This window comes from Sebastes umbrosus, chromosome 24 (assembly GCF_015220745.1).
Source record: "Sebastes umbrosus isolate fSebUmb1 chromosome 24, fSebUmb1.pri, whole genome shotgun sequence".
NCBI classification, from domain to species: Eukaryota; Metazoa; Chordata; class Actinopteri; order Perciformes; family Sebastidae; genus Sebastes; species Sebastes umbrosus.
This window is the reverse complement of record NC_051292.1, coordinates 10,504,859-10,526,354: the sequence shown is the minus strand read 5'-3', so window position 1 is coordinate 10,526,354 and position 21,496 is coordinate 10,504,859. Positions and strand designations below refer to the sequence as shown.

The window sequence follows — 21,496 nt, the reverse complement described above, 5'->3', positions numbered from 1 at the left end:
GAACTCCTCATTATCCTCCCAGTGTCCTCTCTCTCTCTCTCTCTCTGAAAGCAGACACCTTATTGATGCTATTGTACCACATTCACCACAAATAAAAGGATGGGAATGCATGCTCTGTGTGTGTGTGTGCATCATTTGTTGCTGAAAGACAGGCGGTGAGCAAAGAAATCTCTTCTTAATAACACCTTTATTTTCATTTTAGTGTGCATTTCTCTCTGATTAGGACCTCGGTTACAGAAACATTTGAATGGCTTGTTATTGTACCAACATAAAAAAAGAAGGTATGACACACAATGAAGTAGAACAGGTTCTCATGCAGGAAATGAAACCTGGCTGTAAAAGAGTTCCTTCTTTCTTAAAGCTGCTTTGTGCATTAATATATTTGTAATATAATCAGAAGTAAAAGATTCTCACAGCAACACCCTTTTGAGTAAAAATCCACATCCTGTGCATACATACATACATACAGTATGGATGTCTTTATATCAAACCATTACACTGTTTAAATCAACTATTCACCACTTATATAAAAACAATAAAATGACAATCCACATATCACAGCATATTTAACTATTTGAAATTTATTATTTTTGTGGTATCCCTATATCCCATCCATCCATCCGTCCATCCTTCTTGGTGGTTTCCCCATAGAGGTAAGCGCGTTGTATGGTTTCCAGCTGTTTACATTCCAGGCTGACCAATGATCCCAGTTCTTCATAAAAGAGCAAAATATGAATACAATTATGTGCGCCACAGATTTGATTTCTCACAGTTCCTGCTGTGTCGGTGCAGCCATAAAATATCAAATCTGCAGCACGAGGGCTAAAAACATGATTGTGTAGTTTTTGGTATATCCGTCCGTCTGTCTGTGTCTGGCGCTCAGCTGACGGTCGGCGAGTCGTCGGATCTGTTGGCGCACAGCTTCTTGCTGCTGTGGCTCTCCTGCTCGGCCTGCCTGCTGTGTTTCCCGACGTGTCCATCTGGAGCAGAAAGACACCGCCGTTACAGTACGAGACAATGAATGCACATTTGTGTAGTATCACAAGGTGGGACTTACTGGCGCGGTGAGGAGAGGACGCAGCGCGAACTGAAGGGCTCCTCTGCCACTGTGAAGACAGAAACACGTCACATTCTCCTCCTGTCTAAAAACCAAACAGCTCGTCTCTTCGTGTACTCACTACGAACTTGCTGACGTTCTTCAGGCTGCTGAACCTCAGGTAGGAGATGTCCCCCTTGTCCTTGCCCCGGTCCTGGTCGGTGGTGTAGATGTGCGTGATGCCGGCTCCTCTGATCAGAGGGACGCACTCGTCGCACGGACATTTGGTCACAAACATCATGGTGGGCTCGTCCGGTTTGATGTGTCGCGTCCTTAAAAAAAAGCACCAGGAGGAAAAATGTTTAGAAGAGGAGGAGGAGGAGGAGGAGTGGAGCATCATCATCTTGATCCTGTGTGTGTACGCGGCTGTTCTGACCTGAAGGTGAGGGCGTTCTGCTCTGCGTGGATGATGTATCTGTATTTGCGTCTCTGCCGGTCCTGCTGTTTGTTGTCCATCTGGGGGTATTCAGCGTACTGCGAGCCTGCTGGGTAGGCGTTATACCCACAACCCACCAGGTACAGACACCCCGTCCCATCACTGCCAGCCTGGGACAAAACAGCAGATCAAATACTGAATAATTAATAACATGAATAATAATGGTATAAGTCATTCATACAACTCACTGGCACACCTTAATGTACTGATTAATGGACTCATAACTCATGGATTAGTTCAACATTTTGGAAATATATGCCAGGCTGATTCTACAGAAACAATGTCACAATGCACCTGGGATGAAATTAAAGCAAAAGGGAAGAAAGGTGAGCTCACCGACGCTCCCTTGGCCCAGATGACGGCACCCACGCCCACTTTGGGGTCCTCTGGAATGAAAATGACAGATTTGCATGTAAAGAAGCTGGTTGACAGGACTGACAGGAACGCTGTTTCAAAATGATTGTGACATTTAAGGCTGTCATTCAGGAAAAATGTCCTACAGGCACGCATCTGTTGCCTCGACGCTTTAAAGACTTAAGAGGAACAGAAATCTCATGGGGAACTTAGCTAGTGTGCATTTTTAGCTGAATGGTTGCAGCTTATAGTGTTTGAACCTCTTTTTGTTCAGCCTGACCTGAAACAGGATACGTGTGCCGCCTCTAGACAAACAGAAAGAAACAATCAGACCTGTTCTATAAGCCAGCAGCCTGGCCTGGATGATGCAATGGCGAGCCACTTCTTGGGACAGTCCCTCATGATGTGGAGGCAGCGAGGACTTGGCTAGAGATGACTCGGGTGTTGAATACTGCTCTCTGGGTCACAAGAACAACACAATCAACACCAGCTGTGGATGGATGGCAGAACGCATGAGTGTCTGTGAGTGTTTCTGACCTGTAGAAGCCGTACTTGTGCTGCGGCACGCCGGCAGCCACCGCGGCCAGAACCTCCACCAGCTCCCTCATGTTGTTTCTCAGGTTGGAGAAGTACGGCTCCATGCAGAAGTTCTCCAGACCCATGTGGGTCAGAATGTCTCGGTGCTGCCCAGACGTCCTGACCAGGAGCTGCCCGGAGAAATCCTTCAGGTGTTTCGTCCGCTGTCTGAGAAACAGGACGAGTTTCTCCTATTTATATGCAACACTTTTTACCACTGAAATGCAAAAGGTAAGTAGGTAGAGTTTGGTACCCGTTGAAGAGCTCCTCTGTGTCCAGCCTCGGCTCGTCTTCCGTCATCCTCTCCATGAAATCACACTCTCTGGACGTCTCGTCGACAAACTGCGCCAGGCCGGGCGCGAGCGGCTGCAGCAGCACGCAGATGTGAGGACGGCTGTTGGACTTGAGCTTCTCAGTCGCCACGGCGTCCAGCGCGGCCTCCTCCGAGATGCCGTCAGGTGGACTGTTGGAGGTTGAACGGTTCGCGGAGGCGGACCTCAGCATGCTGACCTCGGGGTCTCCGGGCCAGAAGGAGATCTGACTGACTCCAGCTGGAGAAAACAGCATCAAGCTTTTTTAATCTCTCAACATCTTTGTATGTGTCTACTGATCTAGTAGCATCTCCTCACCGTTGATGATCATCTTGAGGCAGGTGGCGCAGGGTCTCCTAGAGAAGTACAACTGACAGTCAGCCAGGGAGGCGCCGTGTTGGATGATGGCCGCCTGCCCTGCGTGGAGCTCAGGTCCTGAACAGTGGAGTCCCATCACCTTACTGTCCCGCACCACCACCAGACCCATCCCGCGGATCTGGAACACATTTCATTACTCTACTAGTAGATGAACTGGAATAACTTTGTGTATTTCATTCTATATTGTCTATCTGTGTGCACCAACCTCACTGTGGGCATCTTCTTCTTCTTCATCTTCTTCTTCTTCTTCTTCTTCTTCTTCTTGCTCCTGTGGGAACAGCTCCATCCACAAACTCAACAAGGTAAACAGGTTTACCTTCGACAGCCTGGGGCCATGACCTGGAAGAGAGGTGACAGGATAAAAAACATCTTGGACACGCTTTGCTGTCAAAGTGCCGCCTTGCAAAGATGTAATTACACCGGCTCGTGTGAGAACGTAGAATGTCAAGTATGTGACGGATAGGAGGGGTTGGAATGTAACTAAGTACATCTACTCAAGCACTGTACTTAAGCACAATTTTGAGGTACTTTATTTGAGTATTTTCACTTTATTCCACTCCATACTTGTAATATATGTATGTACGTATAATGTAAATATTGTACTTTTTACTCCACTACATTTATTTGTCAGCTTTAGTTACAAGTTACTTATACACAATATTTAAACGTATTAATACAAAATAAAAATCAAACTATGATGTATTATTGTAGATTGAGCTACATAGCAGTATATAAAGTAGTTCAAAAAGTGGCTCCACCTTTACCAGCTGCAACATTAAAGTGATGAACACATTAATGCTTCAATAATTATAATATAATAATATAATATATGTTATTCTGGTACTTTAAGTATATACCTTTGTGCTTTTTATTTGAGTACAATTTTTAATGCATGACTTTTACTTGTAACAGAGTATTTCTTACAGTGTAGTATTACTACTTAAGTACTTCTTTAGGTTGACTTCTTAATACAATCTATAATGCATTACCCATTAATAAAGTACTATATAAACATTGGGCCCAATCAGCTGGACTAGAATGACACACGTGGAGCTAATACACATATACAGTTAATTCAGGATGATCATACAGCTCATCATAAACATTCATAGAAAAGACCTAGCTGCTGTGTTATGTTAGATCAGCTGTTTTATGGCTTGACAGAACAGAAACCTGCGTAGTTACACAATCACAACACCACCTCTGTCTCTCTCTGTCTCACCTTGCAGTCTGCTGTCAGTCTGGGTGCTGCTGTCTCTCATATCTTCTTGGCCTGGCATGATCTGGCCTGGATCGGCTCGGTTCCTCATCTGGCTTCCTTCCATTCAGTCCTCCAGCTAGTAAAATAATTTCTCGTCCTACTAGCAAGAACACGAGTTCAATATTAACCTGGTTTACAGTCAGGCGTGACAGATGAACACTATATCCGGCCGCTGCTTTTCAAAATAAAAGCCTCAGGAAAACAAACTCACACTTTGATACAAAACGCATAAAAAAACGCAACACAGCTATACTCACGCTTACTTCACGTTACGTTTGACCGGTTTAGGATATTATATACATCCTTAAAGGAGGTTTTTAGCCTTATATCTCTGTTTTATCCGGTTATATCGCAGCTAGCAGCCGGTTGCTTGACAAGTAATAACAAGTAATAGCATCTGACGTCATAAAGAGGGCGTGGCTACGAGTATCATATAAGTTCACATTTGTTCCACTAGGTGGCAGCACAGTACTATCTATTTAAAACATGTTTAATGTGTTTTAAAGTGATTACAAAACAAGTGAAGACACGTGAAGGGACATATATATATATATATATATATATATATATATATATATAAAAAACAAAATATATTATACAGAGAAAGACAAATAAAGTACAAAAACAAAGCAAAACAAAAAAACAACACAAGGGGATAAAAGCAGGTTGAAGAATGTGTGTGTGTGTGTGTGTGTGATGTGGATGATGTGTGTGTTTGGCATTGAATGAGGCTAGATGGTCATATATGACATATATCTACTCTTAAACACATATACTGTACACATATCTACACACACACATACAGACACAGCACACTACTATCTTATATCATCATATAACTGCTGCTTTTATTACCCCATGAATAGCTGCTTTAGTATGAAACACAAAATTAAATAAGAGTAATTCAACTGATAAGAAAGAAGATATTAATAGTGTCTGAAGTCTATTCTATATGCTAAGGAATATATTCACAATAAGAATGAATTGGTGCAAAATGGGAAATATATATAAACAAAAAACAGTTTTGAGTTATTTATTTCTTCACAGAAACATTCCATAACTATATATATATACATATATATATATATATATATATATAAAAACATGTCAGTTATGTAACAGCAGAAAAAAAAAAGTCATACAAATCCCAGTATTGCAATGCTGATCACCTCAAAGTAAACCATTGTGCTTTAAGTCGAATTTAAACCGAATTACCAGCAGTTTTATAAACTTCTCCTATGTAAAATAAAAGATTAACAAAGCACGTTGAAAAACATACTTTTTAATAAAGTAAGCAAAACAATCTTATTTTTGTCAGTTTGCTTTAAATATAAAACAAGACTGTAAACCTGCTCCTCATTCCACTAAAGCTTTAAATAACTGTGACCTATAACCTGAATGAAACTGTGCTTCAATAATAAACAAGAGATCCTACTTACCGGTGTGTTCACACCAAATTGAAATGGTTCTTTCAAGCATCTGAGTGCATCAAGAAACAGAAACCAAACAGAGGAAATAGAAACTGAACGGACCAGTCAGCTGGCCATGAGCCAATAACACTGTGATTACTCCATCTATTTTTCCTACAACTCCCAATGACGCAACACAAAGTAAAAACTAGGACCTGCAGGCAGTTTTTGGTCATCATAAGCAGCAGAATATAAACAATACCTTTAACTTATTTCTACAAAGCATTGGTTCATATTGCTTTAACCTGCAGTGTCATGTGCATTTTCACCATATCTGCAGAAAAAAACCCTGCAAGAAGTGTGATAAATTACCAAGGAACTATTAAGGAATCATTATGGTCTTACTGAGTTTGTTGCGTTTCTGTTTGCTTCTTTGCCCCAATAACATTAGCAAACAGATTAAAACAGTCACCTCAGATCAGCTTGTTGAAAATGGAAAATGGAATATAAAGCGTCTGCAACATACCATCTGCCTTAGATACATTTTACAACGTTTACACTTGGAAAGGAAGTTAAAAATCTGCTAGTAATGTAACTAATGCAACATATGTCTTCCTTTCCACAGCGTTTTAAACTACTGCTTTACTGAACTTGAAGTGTCTTAAAAAGTGCCGTAGAGCGTAAGTCAGGCAGAATAAACATACAAAAGAAAACAGTATAAAAAGGAAATTATTATACATCCCACAATGGTTTTGAACTTCCAAAATGTACATAATAACAACCCCACAGTAGGATCTGGATCATCTGTGTATGTTGACGCCTCTAAATGGGGTCTAGCTTCTCTTGATCAACTCAATAGCTTCAAGATTTACATTAATGGAAAGCAGAATGTAACTCAAAGATGTGTTTCAATACAGTGGTACTCCTGGCCAATGTAAGTCAGTTATCAAAGCTCTTTTAACTAAACGTCTCTTTCAGCTCCCTAACAGAGACACGGACTCTGAAGTTTTTGTTCTCCCATGTTAACTTTCCCAGAAGTAAAGGAAGACATGTCAGAACGTGGAAGCACTGGCCGCAAAAATTCAAGTATACATGTGAAGAATACAATGCAGTGTGACGGAAAAATTGCGCCATGACTCCACAGGAACTGGCCAAAGTGCTGACTTCAGGTCCGTCGATTAACGCAGCTTAAATTCAAGTCCATCATGTGAACGATGCTGCGTATGTGCCTCTGTAAATATGCAAATCAACATCTCAAAAAAAGCTTTCTCTTAGGAATGTGATCAGACCTGAAGTTTTTTTGGAGCACTACCACGCATACTTAGTCGTAATATTAGTTTAGAAATTGTACGAGTCAGTTCTTGAAGGCTCCGCAGCGGCTGGCTCTGCTGATGAACTCCTTGAGCATCGCTCCGTCCACCTGCCAGAAGGCTCCGGTCTGAGTCACCTGAGTCAGGTGGTTCACGCAAAACCGAAAACAGAACACTTCCAGGTCCTAGAAAAAAAGACAAATATGATGAGATGGGATTAGAATAGACAAAATGTAACAGAACAGAAAAGACTGAATTGACTTATATAGTGTACCTCTGCGTCGTATCGTATGGCGGCGGACAGCAGTGTGAAGGCGTTTTCCACAGTGATCCCTCTCTTGATGATGTGCTGACACAGACGTTTCAGGCGGTTTTCACAGTAAGAGGTGGCCAGGTCCAGCAGGCCTGCAGCCAACACATACAGGTATAATTAGAACCAATTAGAAACCATATAAATGAGAAAACATAGAATATGCGTGCTAACCGATGGCGTCCTCAGGTGGAAGGTCGACGGTGTCGGTGTAGAGAAACTGCAGGAAGGATCTGTAGACGGGGTAAGAGAACTGGCCGATCTCGATCACCTCCTGCTGGTCTTCCGTCCACTGGGAGCGAAACATGGAGCGGAAGTGTTCACACCTAACACAAAACATCATTATCTACACTGTGTATAAGCCTGGGTATCGTATATATCTATGTCTTAATATGCACACGGACACACCTGATCTTCAGCACCGCTTTGTGGACGTGAATGCACTTGCCGTCGACGCTGAATTTAAGGTCCGCCGTTTCCGGGCTGTCGAACTCTTTCCTCAGAGCCTCCGCCACCGTCAGGAAGTCGTCGTGCTCTGGAACGAAGCGGAATAATCAAGCGGTTTTAAAAACAGGTTTTACAATGTCAGGATTAACACCGCCTCTCTCTCTCTCTCTCTCTCTCTCTCTCTCTCTCACCCATAGACATGAGCCTCCACATGACGGAGGGCGTGGCGAAGCAGGCGAAGACGTCGTCGGTGTTGGTGAAGTGCGTGAGGCGTGGCATGACGATGGATTGACCCCGACACTGACCCCACATATACACCTGCAGGAGAGACACTGTTACTGGCAGTTAGAACTAATATAGTAGTAATAGTAATAACCGGCGCTGTTTTTAGTAACACCTGTGCTTTTGCTACTGCGACAAGTGTTGGATTTATTATGTACAAAAGTGCTTACAATGACCTACAATAACCTGATTGTTGGATTTGTTGTGTGTGAAGTGTTTGCGAGGACAGGGAGGATGGCATGCTCTGTTCTTTTTTCAAGGCCAAAGGGAGGAAGGAGTCAGAAAGAGATAACCAAGAAGAAGACATGCAGCAGAAACATCACGTGCCATAAGCTCATGAATATTAATATTGTGTAAACCATGAATAGGCTGGATCAGGGATAGCTCGGGGTTCAGACTTCACGAACTGACCCATGCACTGTATGTTGTCAGGGACATGTAGGTTGGATCCAGATATCTGTAAACTCTTTTATTTTACTTATGCAACATTAAGTGTTCGGAATAAATTGTATTATTATGCTTTAACCCGTCTGTTTGGAAATTCTCTTTGTCACACAAGATTAACCAGCACGTAACTGGGCCTTGACCTCTCGGAGGTAGAAGGCCAGTTCCTTCACAAGTGAAAATGACCTATTTACCACTGTTTATGAGGCAGATATTCATTTTTTTACATGAACATTATTGATAAAGATTCATTGTAGAGAAGGTTATTTGTATATATACCTGCCCGCTTTGGGTCTTGGCTGCTGAAGTATGTGTTGAATGGCATGCTGCGACCTCTACGATCCTGTTAAATGAGAGATGTGTAAACAAATTGGCATGTTTTTTGTGTCAGGAAAGGGGCAGGATTTGGTCTGAAAGCATTGTTTATGAAAGGGAGAAACTCTATGACGACTTGACAGCTACTTAAGACGAGGACGCACAGAGGGAGGAAATGAGGACAGGAAACAGGAAGTCTTAACAGGACGGGATCTGTTCTCCCCCCTACCTCTCTTTGTCGGCCATGATCAGCACGGGGCTGAGGTGGTTGCTCTTGTTTCCGGTCCCCAGCTGACCGTAGGTGTTTGCTCCCCAGGCATACAGCAGCCCTTCATCTGTTAGCGCCAAGCAGTGGCTGTAGCCGGACACGATCTGGAGAAAAGGGAACACTTGAGTCATGCATGGAGACGACGTCACCAGTCGGCATTACATTAGGTTAATGTTGTCTCACCTGTTGCATACACAGCCCTTGCAGCGCAGTGAGGCGGCACGGCGTCAGCTGGTTTCCATTGTTCCCAATACCCAGCTGTCCGTTACCGTTGTAGCCCCAGCCGTAAGCCTTAACACACACAGAAAACAACTTTATCGTATGAAGTTCAGACTTCTCAGCGGGGATCATTAAGACTTCGCGTGTCGTCACCTCTCCGTTGTCGATGAGCGCCATGGAGGAGGTCTGTCCACACGTGATGGCGACCGCCGTCTTGCCCTGCAGGCAGCCGGTGACTTTCCTGGGGTGCGGCTGGTTGGCTGTGGAGCCCGAGCCGATCTGGCCACAGTTGTTATAACCCCACGCAAAGACCTGGAGGGGCAGGGAGGTGGGGGGATGCAACACAGTCACTTTTTAATAATAAAGCTGTAGCACGAGGACAGGCACATTTCTCTGTTTTTACAATTCTGTAATGTTTTCACATGGCTGTGAAAAATGCTGTAGAGCTGGTAACATTTAACAGCTTTTCCTACCTTGCCACACACACACATAGGCTAATTCGGTTTAATACCTTCGGGTTAAAAATAAGCTGCTTAATCCGACACTAGCAGAGCAGGAGGTGGCAGCGTCAAGGTTTTCAAGTGACCAACTAAAGCTAAACATGAAATACAAACTTACTAGCATGTGTAAATATGCTCTCAGTTCTTCATGGTAAACATAATGTCACACTATTCTCTATTTAATTCAATTATATGGCCAACAGCTACCTCTCCGTCCTGAGTGAGGGCCATGGAGTGATGCGAGCCGCACGCCACTTCTTTCACTTTCTTGTTCTGCGGGTTGGCGGTGACCAGCAGCGGGGACAGCCCCTGGTTGGTGGTCCCGTTCCCCAGCTGACTGTAGCCGTTGTGCCCCCACGCAAACAGCAGTCCATCTGCGATAAATAATAAACGCAAAGAAGATCGGAAGAGTTGTGAATTCCAGATACCGAGCTCAAAGATGCACTTACTGTACTGGCTTTCACAGCAGTGCATTAACTATTAAAGCCATATTGGTTGGTGGAAATGTGACTGGAGAAATGTATGCATCAGTAGCAAACACAACTCATTTCTAGGTGCCTACCGTCTGTAGCCAACAGGACATGAGGCCCGCTTCCATAGCTCAGGCTGACTACCTTCTTCCCCCGCAGGAAGTCCAGTTTCTTTGGCACAATGGTGCTCAGATTGTCTCCCGTACCGAGGCAGCTGCTGCTGTTCAACCCAAACACAAAGACCTGGCAAATAATAAACATCTGTTATAGTAGAACAAATAAAAAACTGCCTGGAACACAGGTACTGAGAGAAATCTGAGAATGCAGTGTGACGCAAACTAAACACAAATATGCAGGAACAACAACAGACTGATGTAACATGCTGGCTTACGGGGTGTTATAAGTGGTTTAATGGGATGCTGACATTCCAGTCATAAGGAGAATGAAAACAATGTTTCCTGCAGTGTTTTCTAGCAGAGGTGGTATTTTATAAGCTTTAGATAAATGAAGACTATTGAGGATATACTGGTGCCTCACCTCATTGCCATGTGTGACGTAGATGGCTTCATTAGCGGAGGTTCCAAACACACAGGCCTGTCGAACTGTGGCTAGCTCCTCAGTGCTCAGCAGAGAGAACAGGGGCCACTTACTGACGTCCACCATGGCTCCCGCACAACACGGCCGCCCTTGTCGGGGAGGAGCAGTCAGGGCTGGAGGGGAAGAGGAGGGAGGAATGGAAGGGGGGTGACAAGGAGAAGGGAGGACTTGAGGAGGAGGATGAGGAGGAGGTGATGCTGGAGAAGGTGGGGAGCAAGGAGCAGAACCATCCCTGCTGACACTACAGGAAGGAGAAGATGAGAGACACATAAAAAACAACACATTTCTATTAACTGTGTGGGCTTCATAAAACAGTAGAAGACAGATTGGACAGATATAAACATACACAGACAGATGAATTTACATGCAAAAATTAAGTCAGTGGTTCTGAAGCCATGTGTGAGAATTAAACTTTGAGAGAAATGGAGAATCCCTGGTTTAAGCCACAACTAGCTCATGAAAATGGGGCATGGCATGCAGTCAAAGCACTACACTTGGCTGCCCTCAGGCCAAATCCAACACTAAAATCTGTCAATGCATGTATTCTTGCTCATAGAGCGAACGTTAAGTATCTTGTTCGGCAGCTATGACTCATTGCTTTGCTTAACCAAAACCCGCCCTTCAATTCGGCATGCATAACAACTTCATAAGACACTTGTGAATAAGTGATAATAGGGGTCATATATAACTCTATATGGCAGACCAAATAATGCACACTCAGAAACCCAGACAACATTTGAATGTGGGTAGTAAATGGGCTGAAAAATGGGCCCTATATGGGATTGTCCGCGGGTTCCATAATGGCCCCGTGCCAATTGCCCTTGTGGGTTTCATGCAGGATTACAATGGGTGTTATATTGGTAAACCAAAACCCATCTCGGCCCCAGGTTTAAGTTCTATGTGGGGACTACATGGCCTGAAATATGGGTTGTACAGTAAGTGCACAGTTTCCATGTTGGCCCCATGCACTAACTGCCCAGTTAGTGACCCAACTAGGACCCACACAGGTAGCCCACATGGGGATCCCATGTGGGACCTACTTAGTTGACCCAAGTGGGCGACCATTTGAGTTGACAATGCACTAAATTCCCATTAGTGACCCACCTAGAACTCACTTGGGTAGACCTACTTAGTTGATCCAAGTGGGCCCCAGATAAGATACCCACTTGGTACCCAGGGACCCCCAGCATCACCCATGTGGGGCCCACATGGGAAGTGATGGGCAGAATATGTACAGTTTTGGTGGAATAAACACTAGTTGTGTTTAAATAATTACCAGCCTAGTAATGTGGCTCACAGAGATTAAGCAAAGCAATTGAGTCATATGTTATTATGCCAGCTGATCTGGCAAGCACTCTTAAATTGCTCAATTATTGAGTGGAGTTTGGCAGCATCGCCTTCTCTCCATCGGATCTAGCCAAAACACATCATTACCAGAGAGCAAAAACTGTGTTATCTAACTCAACAGTTCCCTTTTATGTCATATAAAAGTAAAGTAAAGTCATTTTAGCCCTTTAGTAAGGCAGCAGAGCAAAGCTGACTGAGGCTGAAGCAGGAGATAAACAAGAGCAGCTAGCTAGTTAAGCGCCTTCCTCTCCTACCTAGAGCATCTCTCCATGACAACTGAGAAGAGACAGACAGAGACAGATGTTAAATTACAACATCGCTACACACGTCTACAGTATGTGCAGTGAGAGTCTGAGTTACCGGACTGAAAGCGACTCCCCGGTGAGCTCTTCAACAGAACAGCTGCTGGACTAAACTGTTGTTGTGTACGGACTCTTCTTCGTCTGCTTTCTTTCCGGCAGATTAGAGTACATATGGGCGTGTTGCTGCCCCCTCCGGTCATTGGTGGAACTGCTAATACTAGAGGTGCTCCATTAGCTTAACCCAGGGGTCAGCAACCTTTATTATCAAAAGAGACATTTTAAAGGTGGAGCCCTGCCATGATTGTACTAGTGCGGTGATCTGAGTGTTCTTGTATATCCTGGATCTTGTGTCTTTGTCTTCCTGACCCAGGTCACCTCTCTGGGCACGTGCACGCATTCATACAGCACACACCCATACAACACACTCCCCCCCCTCCCTTACCCCCGACCCCTTACCACAGTTCTCATTATTTAAATTTATTTATTTATTTATTTTACTTTACTTTATTTTAATTATTTGGATTGTCTTTTTTTGTGTTCTCTCCCTCCCCCTTGTTTTAAGCTGTAAGATTTTGTGTTAAAACTATGAGACAGCTATCAAAATGAAAATACAGTGGTATAGAATGTTATTGTGATTGTATAAGTTGCTGTAACTGCAATAAAAATTAAGTTCAAAAAAAAAAAAGAGACATTTTAGGCAAAGAAAAAAATCTGTCTGGAGCCGCAAAACATTTGATCACTGTGATCTATCTATCTATCTATCTGTGGATAGATAGATAGATAGATAGTAACTTTATTGATCCCGAGGGAAATTCAAGTTTCCAGCATCACAGCTCCATAGTGCAAAACATGTTAGTAAAAAGGCAGTAAAAAAGTTAGTAGTGCAAAGTACAAAAAAAAATACCAGATATAAAAATACAAGGAGATGAAGAAAACTGTTAAAACTGAATATAGTGCAGAGTAACAGCTGAGATACAGGACTATTAAAAAAAGTGACTATAGTGCAGAAGAGACTGTTCAAATTGAATATAGTGCAGGGTAACTCCAGTAGCTTAGTCTATAAAAGTGCACTGTGTGCATTATTATCTGTCCTGCAGACAGATGAAGGTAACACAGCTTATAGTCTAAGTATATAGTATATAAGTCTAATGCAGTGAGGGCCAAAGTTCAAATGTATTATGGAGTATTAGGGCCACATTGAGGGGAAAAAAATATGAGATTTACAGAATAAAGTCATAATATTATGAGAAAAAAGTCATAACTTTACGAGAATAAAGTCATAATCTTACGAGAAAAAACGTTGTAATATTTTGAGAATAAAGTCATAACTTTACAAGAACAACAGTCGTAATATTACGAGAATATAGTCATAACTTTACGAGAATAAAGTCACATTTTGATGGTTTATAAGTTTTGAAACTGCAGGTAAAGAATTGGAAAACCTTCCCATGTACTTGTAGTTTTCCTTGACAACCAGCAGATGGAATCCTACCACACAGATCTGGGCTCATCGGCTTGGATGTGCTGCATTATATGGGATGCTCCACAGAGTGCCAGAAAATTAGCCTTTAGGGTTTTAATATGGGGTCAGTTCAGTTGTCATGATTGAGATAATAATGTTATGACTATTTGTAAACATTGGACTTTATTAAATGATTTTGAAGAAGTCCGAATATGTTTACCGGGGTTTGTCTTGCGTATTTTTCATTAATAAAACAGGATTTATATCACAGTGGATCAGGTCAAATATGAAGCCTTGCAAATCAGGATAATATTTTCCAACTTTTTTTTTTTCGTCCAGCAGCACTTGAGAAGAGTCTCTTCTGTGGCTTAGTGGGCAGTTATATGATATTCCCTGGATGCAGTCCATTGTGTTTTTCTCTGGGAGCTGAAGCCAACAGATCAATACATGAGCAGGCTTAGTGTTAACCTACTTCTCAATAGCCTGGTGTCCACTAGCCTACATGCTCCCCAAGCATTCAGTCTGCAAATATGCCACTCAGAGACAAGTGCTGTCTGTCTTTTGGTGGACAAGGCTGGTAGGAGTATTGGTAGGAGCAGGATCTGAAATTAACCTTTTTTCTGTGGCAGGTCACTGAACATTTCTACTGGCCACTCAATTTTTTTGTCTGCCACTTCTGAAATCTAGGTAGAACGCTTAAAATTGTAAACACTGAGTCAGTGGTACCAGACCGTAGAATTTTGGAATACTTCATGTAATCTTAATCCATGACTATATTTAATTTAGGCTTTAGAGTTGCTTTTTAAAAATAATATTTCTTAATATAAACCTGCCATGGTGGCAGGTGACCTGAAATTTTTACCTGCACACAGCCAATATTTACTCTGCATCTGGCAGGTGGCAGGTGCTAATTTATTCCCTGGGTAGGAGTAATAAATAAACAAATAATTAAATAAATAAATAAATAAATAAATAAATAAATAAATAAATAAATAAATAAATTAATAAATTAATTAATTAATTAATAAATTAATAAATAAATTAATAAATTAATAAATTAATAAATAAAACCAACGACAGTTTAATGAAACGTTTTACATCTGAATTTCTTTAAATTAAGTGTAAAATATAGCCTACTTAGTATATAGGTGTAGGTAGGGTAAACCTGATTTAACGCACCTAGCTAGCTGACGCAAATGACGCAAATCAAACACACTCACGTTGTTGCGTCAAAACAGGTGCATGCTGCTACTAGCTAAAATACTAAATGCTCATATGCTCCACGGTGGAGCCTCCAGCGGACACTTCTATATTAGTTTAGGTACTTCCAGGCTTTTTTGCTGTTTTTTTGTGACAGTAATTACGTCACAGTTGTGACAGCCGAACTTCATTAAGTGGACTGGTTATATTGGGACCAACGAGGCTGAGTGGACTAGCAGAGAAGTTGAACCTGAGACTAGCTGAGGCTGAGGAAGACTTCTTGATGCTTCAGACTCGCAGAACGACGTTCAGACAGGTGAGTACAACAACAAACGTATTCATGGATGTAAGCTAATTAACTAACTAACTAACTAACTAGCTAACTAACTAGCTAACTAACTAACTAGCTAACTAGCTAGCTAGCTAACTAACTAACTAACTAACTAGCTAACTAACTAACTAGCTAACTAGCTTGCTAGCTAACTAACTAACTAACTAACTAACTAACTAGCTAACTAGCTAACTAACTAACTAACTAACTAGCTAACTAGCTAGCTAGCTAGCTAACTAACTAACTAACTAACTAGCTAGCTACATAACTAACTAGCTAACTAACTAACTAACTGACTGACTAACTAGTTACATAACTAATTAACTAACTAACTAACTAACTAACTAACTAGCTAAATAACTAACTAACTAACTGACTGACTGACTGACTGACTGACTGACTGACTGACGGACTAATTTACTGACTAACTGACTGACTGACAGACTGACTGACTAGCTGACTAACTGACTAACTGACTAGCTACATAACTGACTAACTGACTGACTGACTGACTGACTGACTAGAGGACTAACTGACTGACTGACTGACTGACTGACTGACTTACTGACTAACTGACTGACTGACTGACTGACTAGAGGACTAACTGACTGACTGACTGACTGACTGACTGACTGACTAACTGACTGACTGACTGACTGACTGACTGACTAACTAGCTACATAACTGACTGACTAACTGACTGACTGACTGACGGACTAATTTACTGACTAACTGACTGACTGACAGACTGACTGACTAGCTGACTAACTAACTAACTGACTGACTAACTAGTTACATAACTAACTAGCTAACTAACTAACTAACTGACTGACTAACTAGTTACATAACTAATTAACTACATAACTAACTAGCTAACTAACTAACTAACTGACTGACTAACTAGTTACATAACTAATTAACTAACTAACTAACTAACTAACTAGCTAAATAACTAACTAACTAACTGACTGACTGACTGACTGACTGACTGACTGACTGACTAACTAGCTACATAACTGACTGACTAACTGACTGACTGACTGACGGACTAATTTACTGACTAACTGACTGACTGACAGACTGACTGACTAGCTGACTAACTGACTAACTGACTGACTGACTAGCTACATAACTGACTAACTGACTGACTGACTGACTAGAGGACTAACTGACTGACTGACTGACTGACTGACTGACTGACTGACAGACTAACTTACTGACTTACTGACTAACTGACTGACTGACTGACTGACTAGAGGACTAACTGACTGACTGACTGACTGACTAACTGACTGACTGACTGACTGACTGACTGACGGACTAATTTACTGACTAACTTACTGACTAACTGACTGACTGACTGACTGACTACTGACTGACTGACTACTGACTGACTGACTGACTGACTGACTGACTGACTGACTAACTGACTGACTTACTTCTGTTGCCTAGAATTGAGCGTTGTGTGCGCGTGTGTAAAAAAACTGCACAGCTCTATTTTTGTGTTTATGGTCTGTAAATGAGCTGCTGTTGAGTTTCTAATGTCTTTAACAGTTACATCTCTGTGTTGGCTGCCTTGGTGATGCTTCATCCTGCTGTGAAAGTGGCAGGTTATTTTATTGATGTAGCCTAATAATGTTTTAACATTTTTGTTTCCTTGTCTGACTTTTGTCCTCTTTTCTGGTTAAATCTTGCACGGTTACACTGAAGAGGATGGTTGTCTATTAATAATTGATCAGCAGTTGTATGCACAGGCTGCAAATGTCTGTCTATGGAGAAGGGATTTGTAGTTTGAACATAACAGTACATATTAACTTACCTACTTTTAACTTCTGTCTGAGTACACAAGTCTTTTTACTTGTACTTGAGTCCATGTTCTTTAGTAATAGTATTTATTTGGGTAAAATATTATCCTTGCACATTATGTAGTTATTTTCAAGAAAGGACATTTTAAGTAAGTGTTACCATTTTTTCCAAACATGAAGGTCTATTGTGTCAAAGCCCTCTCCATGCTACCAGGAATAAAATTAGAGAAATAAGGAATCCTGGTGGGAAAACACTGCACCAAAAACTACTATATGCAGCCTGAAAATGCATTTGTTTTAATTGTTGAATGCTTCCCCAAAGTTGCTAAAATCTCTAAATACCCAGAAACAAGCAGACAAGCTTTTCTTGTTCATATTCTGCAACCTTAGACCAAACTGTCCAGGGTCATTTTTATAGAGAGGCTATGGGGAAACTGCTGCTGCTATTATTCACAGGTTAAATATGCCCTATTCGACATAAAAATAAATCAGACTTCTAATACAACTCAAAACTACATCCTTTAAAACTGGAGAGAAGCAACAGGTTACATTTAAATATTTAATACAAGTTGTATTAAAGCAAGAAGTGCTCTCAGGGGCCATGAGCTTTCTAGCTACACCCTTGCAATCAGATTCATAAGGAGTTGAGAAGCTGTGGAGTCTTTCTGATGTAAATGATCTCTCTGAGTGTTGTAATTAAAAGTCACCTCTTCTCTGGTTCATTTGCATTTTATGAATTCCCATCGGCTGCAAGCGTCGCTCTCAGATTTCAGTCTTTTCGTCCTCCACTTCGCTTGTTTTTCTTCTTCTCCTTCTTTCTCTGTGTTCATGCACCCTCACTCCTGTCCCTTTTCCCTTCTTCCTTTTCCAGCTTGCTGTGTATGACAAACACACACATGCAGCTGTGGCTGTTTGCTGGTTGAAGCTCTCTGTGCACACAGATGCTATTTTGCCCCTTGATGACAGCAGCAATCCCATGCTGTAGCCTTGAGCTCCTCAGAACAATACAAGTCGTGAACAGAAAGTAGTATGAGAAAAAAATCTGCCAGGCGTCAGTCATCCTGCAGTAATGACTATGTGTGTGTATCTCTCATGTATGTGTGGTCCTGATTATGTGGGAATATATAGATGAGCAGTAGACATGGCTGTTTGTGAGGACCATTATCCTGGACTCATTTGCTGATATACTGCAATGCAGCTGAGAGCGATATCTGTTCCAGGAAGTTCAGCGTTTGTCTGTAATTGGTCATTGGTGCCACTGCAGGGTTTCACTCATTTGACTGTGTGCCTGTCTGACAACTGAAAATTCACACTGCTGTGTTTGGCTGTTTAGTGCCAGGTGAAAGATTGATGTGTAGCAATTTTAAACATCCAATAATACCATTGTCAGAATAACTGATGGCTTGATATGATCATTGTGAGTTGTTATTTCTCAAACCTCTTTCCCATAAAGTCCTCTTTGATAGAGGCTGTAATGGCTCATCAAGCCTCCCGCTCTTTATCATGTTTATCTTTATTGAGGAGAATGATGTTGGAAGTCATTTTTTTCTATTAATCTTTCACTCTTTCCATCAACTAACGAAACAGCATCTGATCTCTTTCTGTTTTGTGCCATAAAGCAGTCAGACCAGTGACATATTTAAGGTTTTAATTAAGCCATATAATGTGTTTATATATTCCCTGTCTCTTAGGTTTTTACATAGGTGACTTTGACTATTGTGAAGCCATAGAGTTGACGCACTTGGACACTCTGGGGGGGGTTATGATGGGGTGCTGGGAGACAGATCAAATTCTGCTTAGGGCTTCATAAATGGGTCCCCTGCTGCCTCACAGAAGCTAGAGTCACACCAATTATAAAGTATATACAGTTTGGTGTGTTCAATTTTTTCGTTTATCATATTGTGCAGGATGTTTACGGTGTTTTAGTTTTAAAAAAACACATAATGTGTAACTACAGCTCATCACCATTTCTCTTGCAAATATAAATTCTTTCTTTTCCTAAATTCCCAGGTCCACACTTTTGTTTCTGTCAGCTCAGAGAGGGGATTTTATTACACTGCAAACATCAAAGGCACTTTATACATGAAAGTCGTTTCCTTTTCCTCAGTAAAACGGCTCTTTTTGGGTTCCGCTTTAGAAATTGACTGAATCACAGGCAAATGAGCCACAAACCTGTCTAGAGAATGGGTGGTGTGCTTTAAAAGCTTATCAGGAAAACGCTCTAAGGCAGGAGTATCAAACTCAATTTAGTTTATTGGCCACGTACAGTCCAATTTGATGTCAAATGGGCCGGACCAGTAAAACCATTGAATAGTACCTCAATTTTTTCCTTTCTGAAAACGTTCACAATTAATAAAAAATGTATAAAAGAGATGATGAACAGCCCGAGATTTCTCGTTGATCTCTCGGCTACGACTCAAAAAACAGACTGCTGATTCCTCAAACCTTCCAACAATTAATTTATCTTCTCTGCACTCAATTTTCCTGGCAAATTCTTGCATTTTCCGCCATGATGAGTCTGATAGTGGCGCTGAATATTATATTCTTTGAGCACTGAAAGGTGCAGTAAACACGCCAAGCACACTGGTTTCCCATTTACCTCTGTGAAGAAATAGGAACTGGTCCATTTTTCTTGGAAAACCTGACACTGTTTCCACTTTTCTCCTTTTTGACAAAGACATTTTCCACCGGCGGCTGCTTCATGAACAGTAGCTTGACAGTGCTGTGTCATGTAGCCTATAGCTGTACGTAAGCATGTGGGATCTATAATAGTGCATCCAGTACATCAACATCAGTATTTCAATCATTCATTTAATTATTTCTCTTTATAAAATGTTGACACACAAAAAAATACAGTGAGTTGTGACTTTGGTGAGTCCCAAAATTGCTTTTCGTTGTGGTAGTGTTATTGTAATCGGTTTGAAATGTCACTGACACTGTTATTACGGTCCAGACACCTCACATGCATGCTCAGCAGCTGTCCACTGGTGAGGTTTCTGGCGTGTGTGTTGTGAGTTTGAGCATCCAATGTGGATTCAGCACTATGGACAGCTCCCTCTGAAACCACTGCAGCATTTCCAACCCGCCATGAATGCAGGCAGTCTATAACTGAGATCATCTCTTTGTGGTCTTTTATATGAAATACACCAAGCAGCACTTAATTCAACATAATTTCAACTCTAATAATTTAATAAAAAAGGAAACAAATCAATTAAAAAAATAAGACTTCATTGAGGTTAAGTGCTGTTTCGTGGATCATATCATGAAAGCCGATCTGCCTAGAAGACCCCAGTGTTAGAAGTGAGTCGTGCAACAGGTGTGTGCATCTGCAGATAGAAAAGGCAGCATTAAACTGCCTGATTTCTGAGCAGAGTTTGGCGTAACGCCTGTCTGATATATAAAGAAGGACGCGTGCTATAGTGGTAAAGAAAGACAAGGCTGTGTGGTGATCTCGTACCCAGATTACCACCTCCCCAAAATCCTGCTGGTTACGGTTTCTATCCAGTCAGTTCAGATCCTGACGGTATGGGAACCACGTGTCTGCGTAACTGCAAGCAGCTCCTCTCTGTAGTGCTGCATCAAGCTGCACAGGCGAACCGGAAGTCACGCTATCCTTCAAAACAAAAGTCCAAGGCAAACCAGACTGTGCTCATTTTCAAAGGAAAAGAGCTTGGGCAATAGACACAGCTCTAGGTTGTGCGAATAAACAAAGTGTAAATTGTTTTGCATGTACAGACAAGAAAGTCGTACATAGGCCTACTGCAAAAATTGTGCAATATTTCTATGCCAAGTGGCACTTATATTTCAAGATTCAAGAGTTTTATTTGCCATTTGCACCTAAGTATATTGGAATTCTGAGCAGTTTACACCGAGTCAGCTTTAAGAAAAGAAAAAAGGTCTAACAGGCACAATGTATTATAGTACAAAATAAGTAGCACATTCAACTCAACAGAATAAATAAATACATTTTTTTATATATAAAACGCCTTCAGTGTAGTCAATAAATACACTAAACTATCCGCTGCATAGGAACAATACCCCCAGAATACAAATATACAGTATATAT

The 21,496-nt window shown here is 41.5% G+C and overlaps 2 protein-coding genes across 4 annotated transcripts; both read right to left on the bottom strand.

Annotated features, from left to right (window-relative positions):
- Window positions 1–170: 170 nt before the first annotated feature.
- Window positions 171–4,798, bottom strand: cdadc1 (cytidine and dCMP deaminase domain containing 1). The gene is made up of 12 exons (XM_037762490.1): window positions 4,678–4,798; window positions 4,374–4,506; window positions 3,357–3,490; window positions 3,092–3,269; window positions 2,716–3,013; window positions 2,424–2,630; window positions 2,220–2,344; window positions 1,869–1,918; window positions 1,473–1,642; window positions 1,179–1,368; window positions 1,058–1,106; window positions 171–980 (listed from the first exon to the last, which is right to left on the bottom strand). Exons 2-12 carry the CDS (start codon window positions 4,474–4,476, stop codon window positions 880–882), a joined length of 1,605 nt encoding a protein of 534 aa, XP_037618418.1. The 5' UTR covers window positions 4,477–4,506; window positions 4,678–4,798; the 3' UTR covers window positions 171–879.
- Window positions 4,799–5,674: 876 nt separating this feature from the next.
- LOC119483960 (RCC1 and BTB domain-containing protein 1-like) lies at window positions 5,675–12,812 on the bottom strand. 3 transcript variants are annotated; one of them, XM_037762488.1, is made up of 14 exons: window positions 12,691–12,802; window positions 12,585–12,606; window positions 10,924–11,224; window positions 10,479–10,629; window positions 10,124–10,290; window positions 9,570–9,728; window positions 9,381–9,488; window positions 9,159–9,301; window positions 8,894–8,957; window positions 8,080–8,206; window positions 7,850–7,976; window positions 7,616–7,767; window positions 7,406–7,536; window positions 7,176–7,316 (listed from the first exon to the last, which is right to left on the bottom strand). In XM_037762488.1, the coding sequence occupies exons 2-14, from the start codon at window positions 12,599–12,601 to the stop codon at window positions 7,176–7,178; spliced, it is 1,788 nt and encodes a 595-aa protein (XP_037618416.1). In that variant the 5' UTR covers window positions 12,602–12,606; window positions 12,691–12,802. The 3 variants fall into 3 exon arrangements, with proteins under 3 accessions (XP_037618415.1, XP_037618416.1, XP_037618417.1); XM_037762489.1 differs by lacking the exon at window positions 12,585–12,606 and having other exon boundaries at window positions 12,691–12,812; XM_037762487.1 differs by lacking the exons at window positions 12,585–12,606; window positions 12,691–12,802 and having other exon boundaries at window positions 5,675–7,316; window positions 10,924–12,073.
- Between the last annotated feature and the right edge of the window lie 8,684 nt (window positions 12,813–21,496).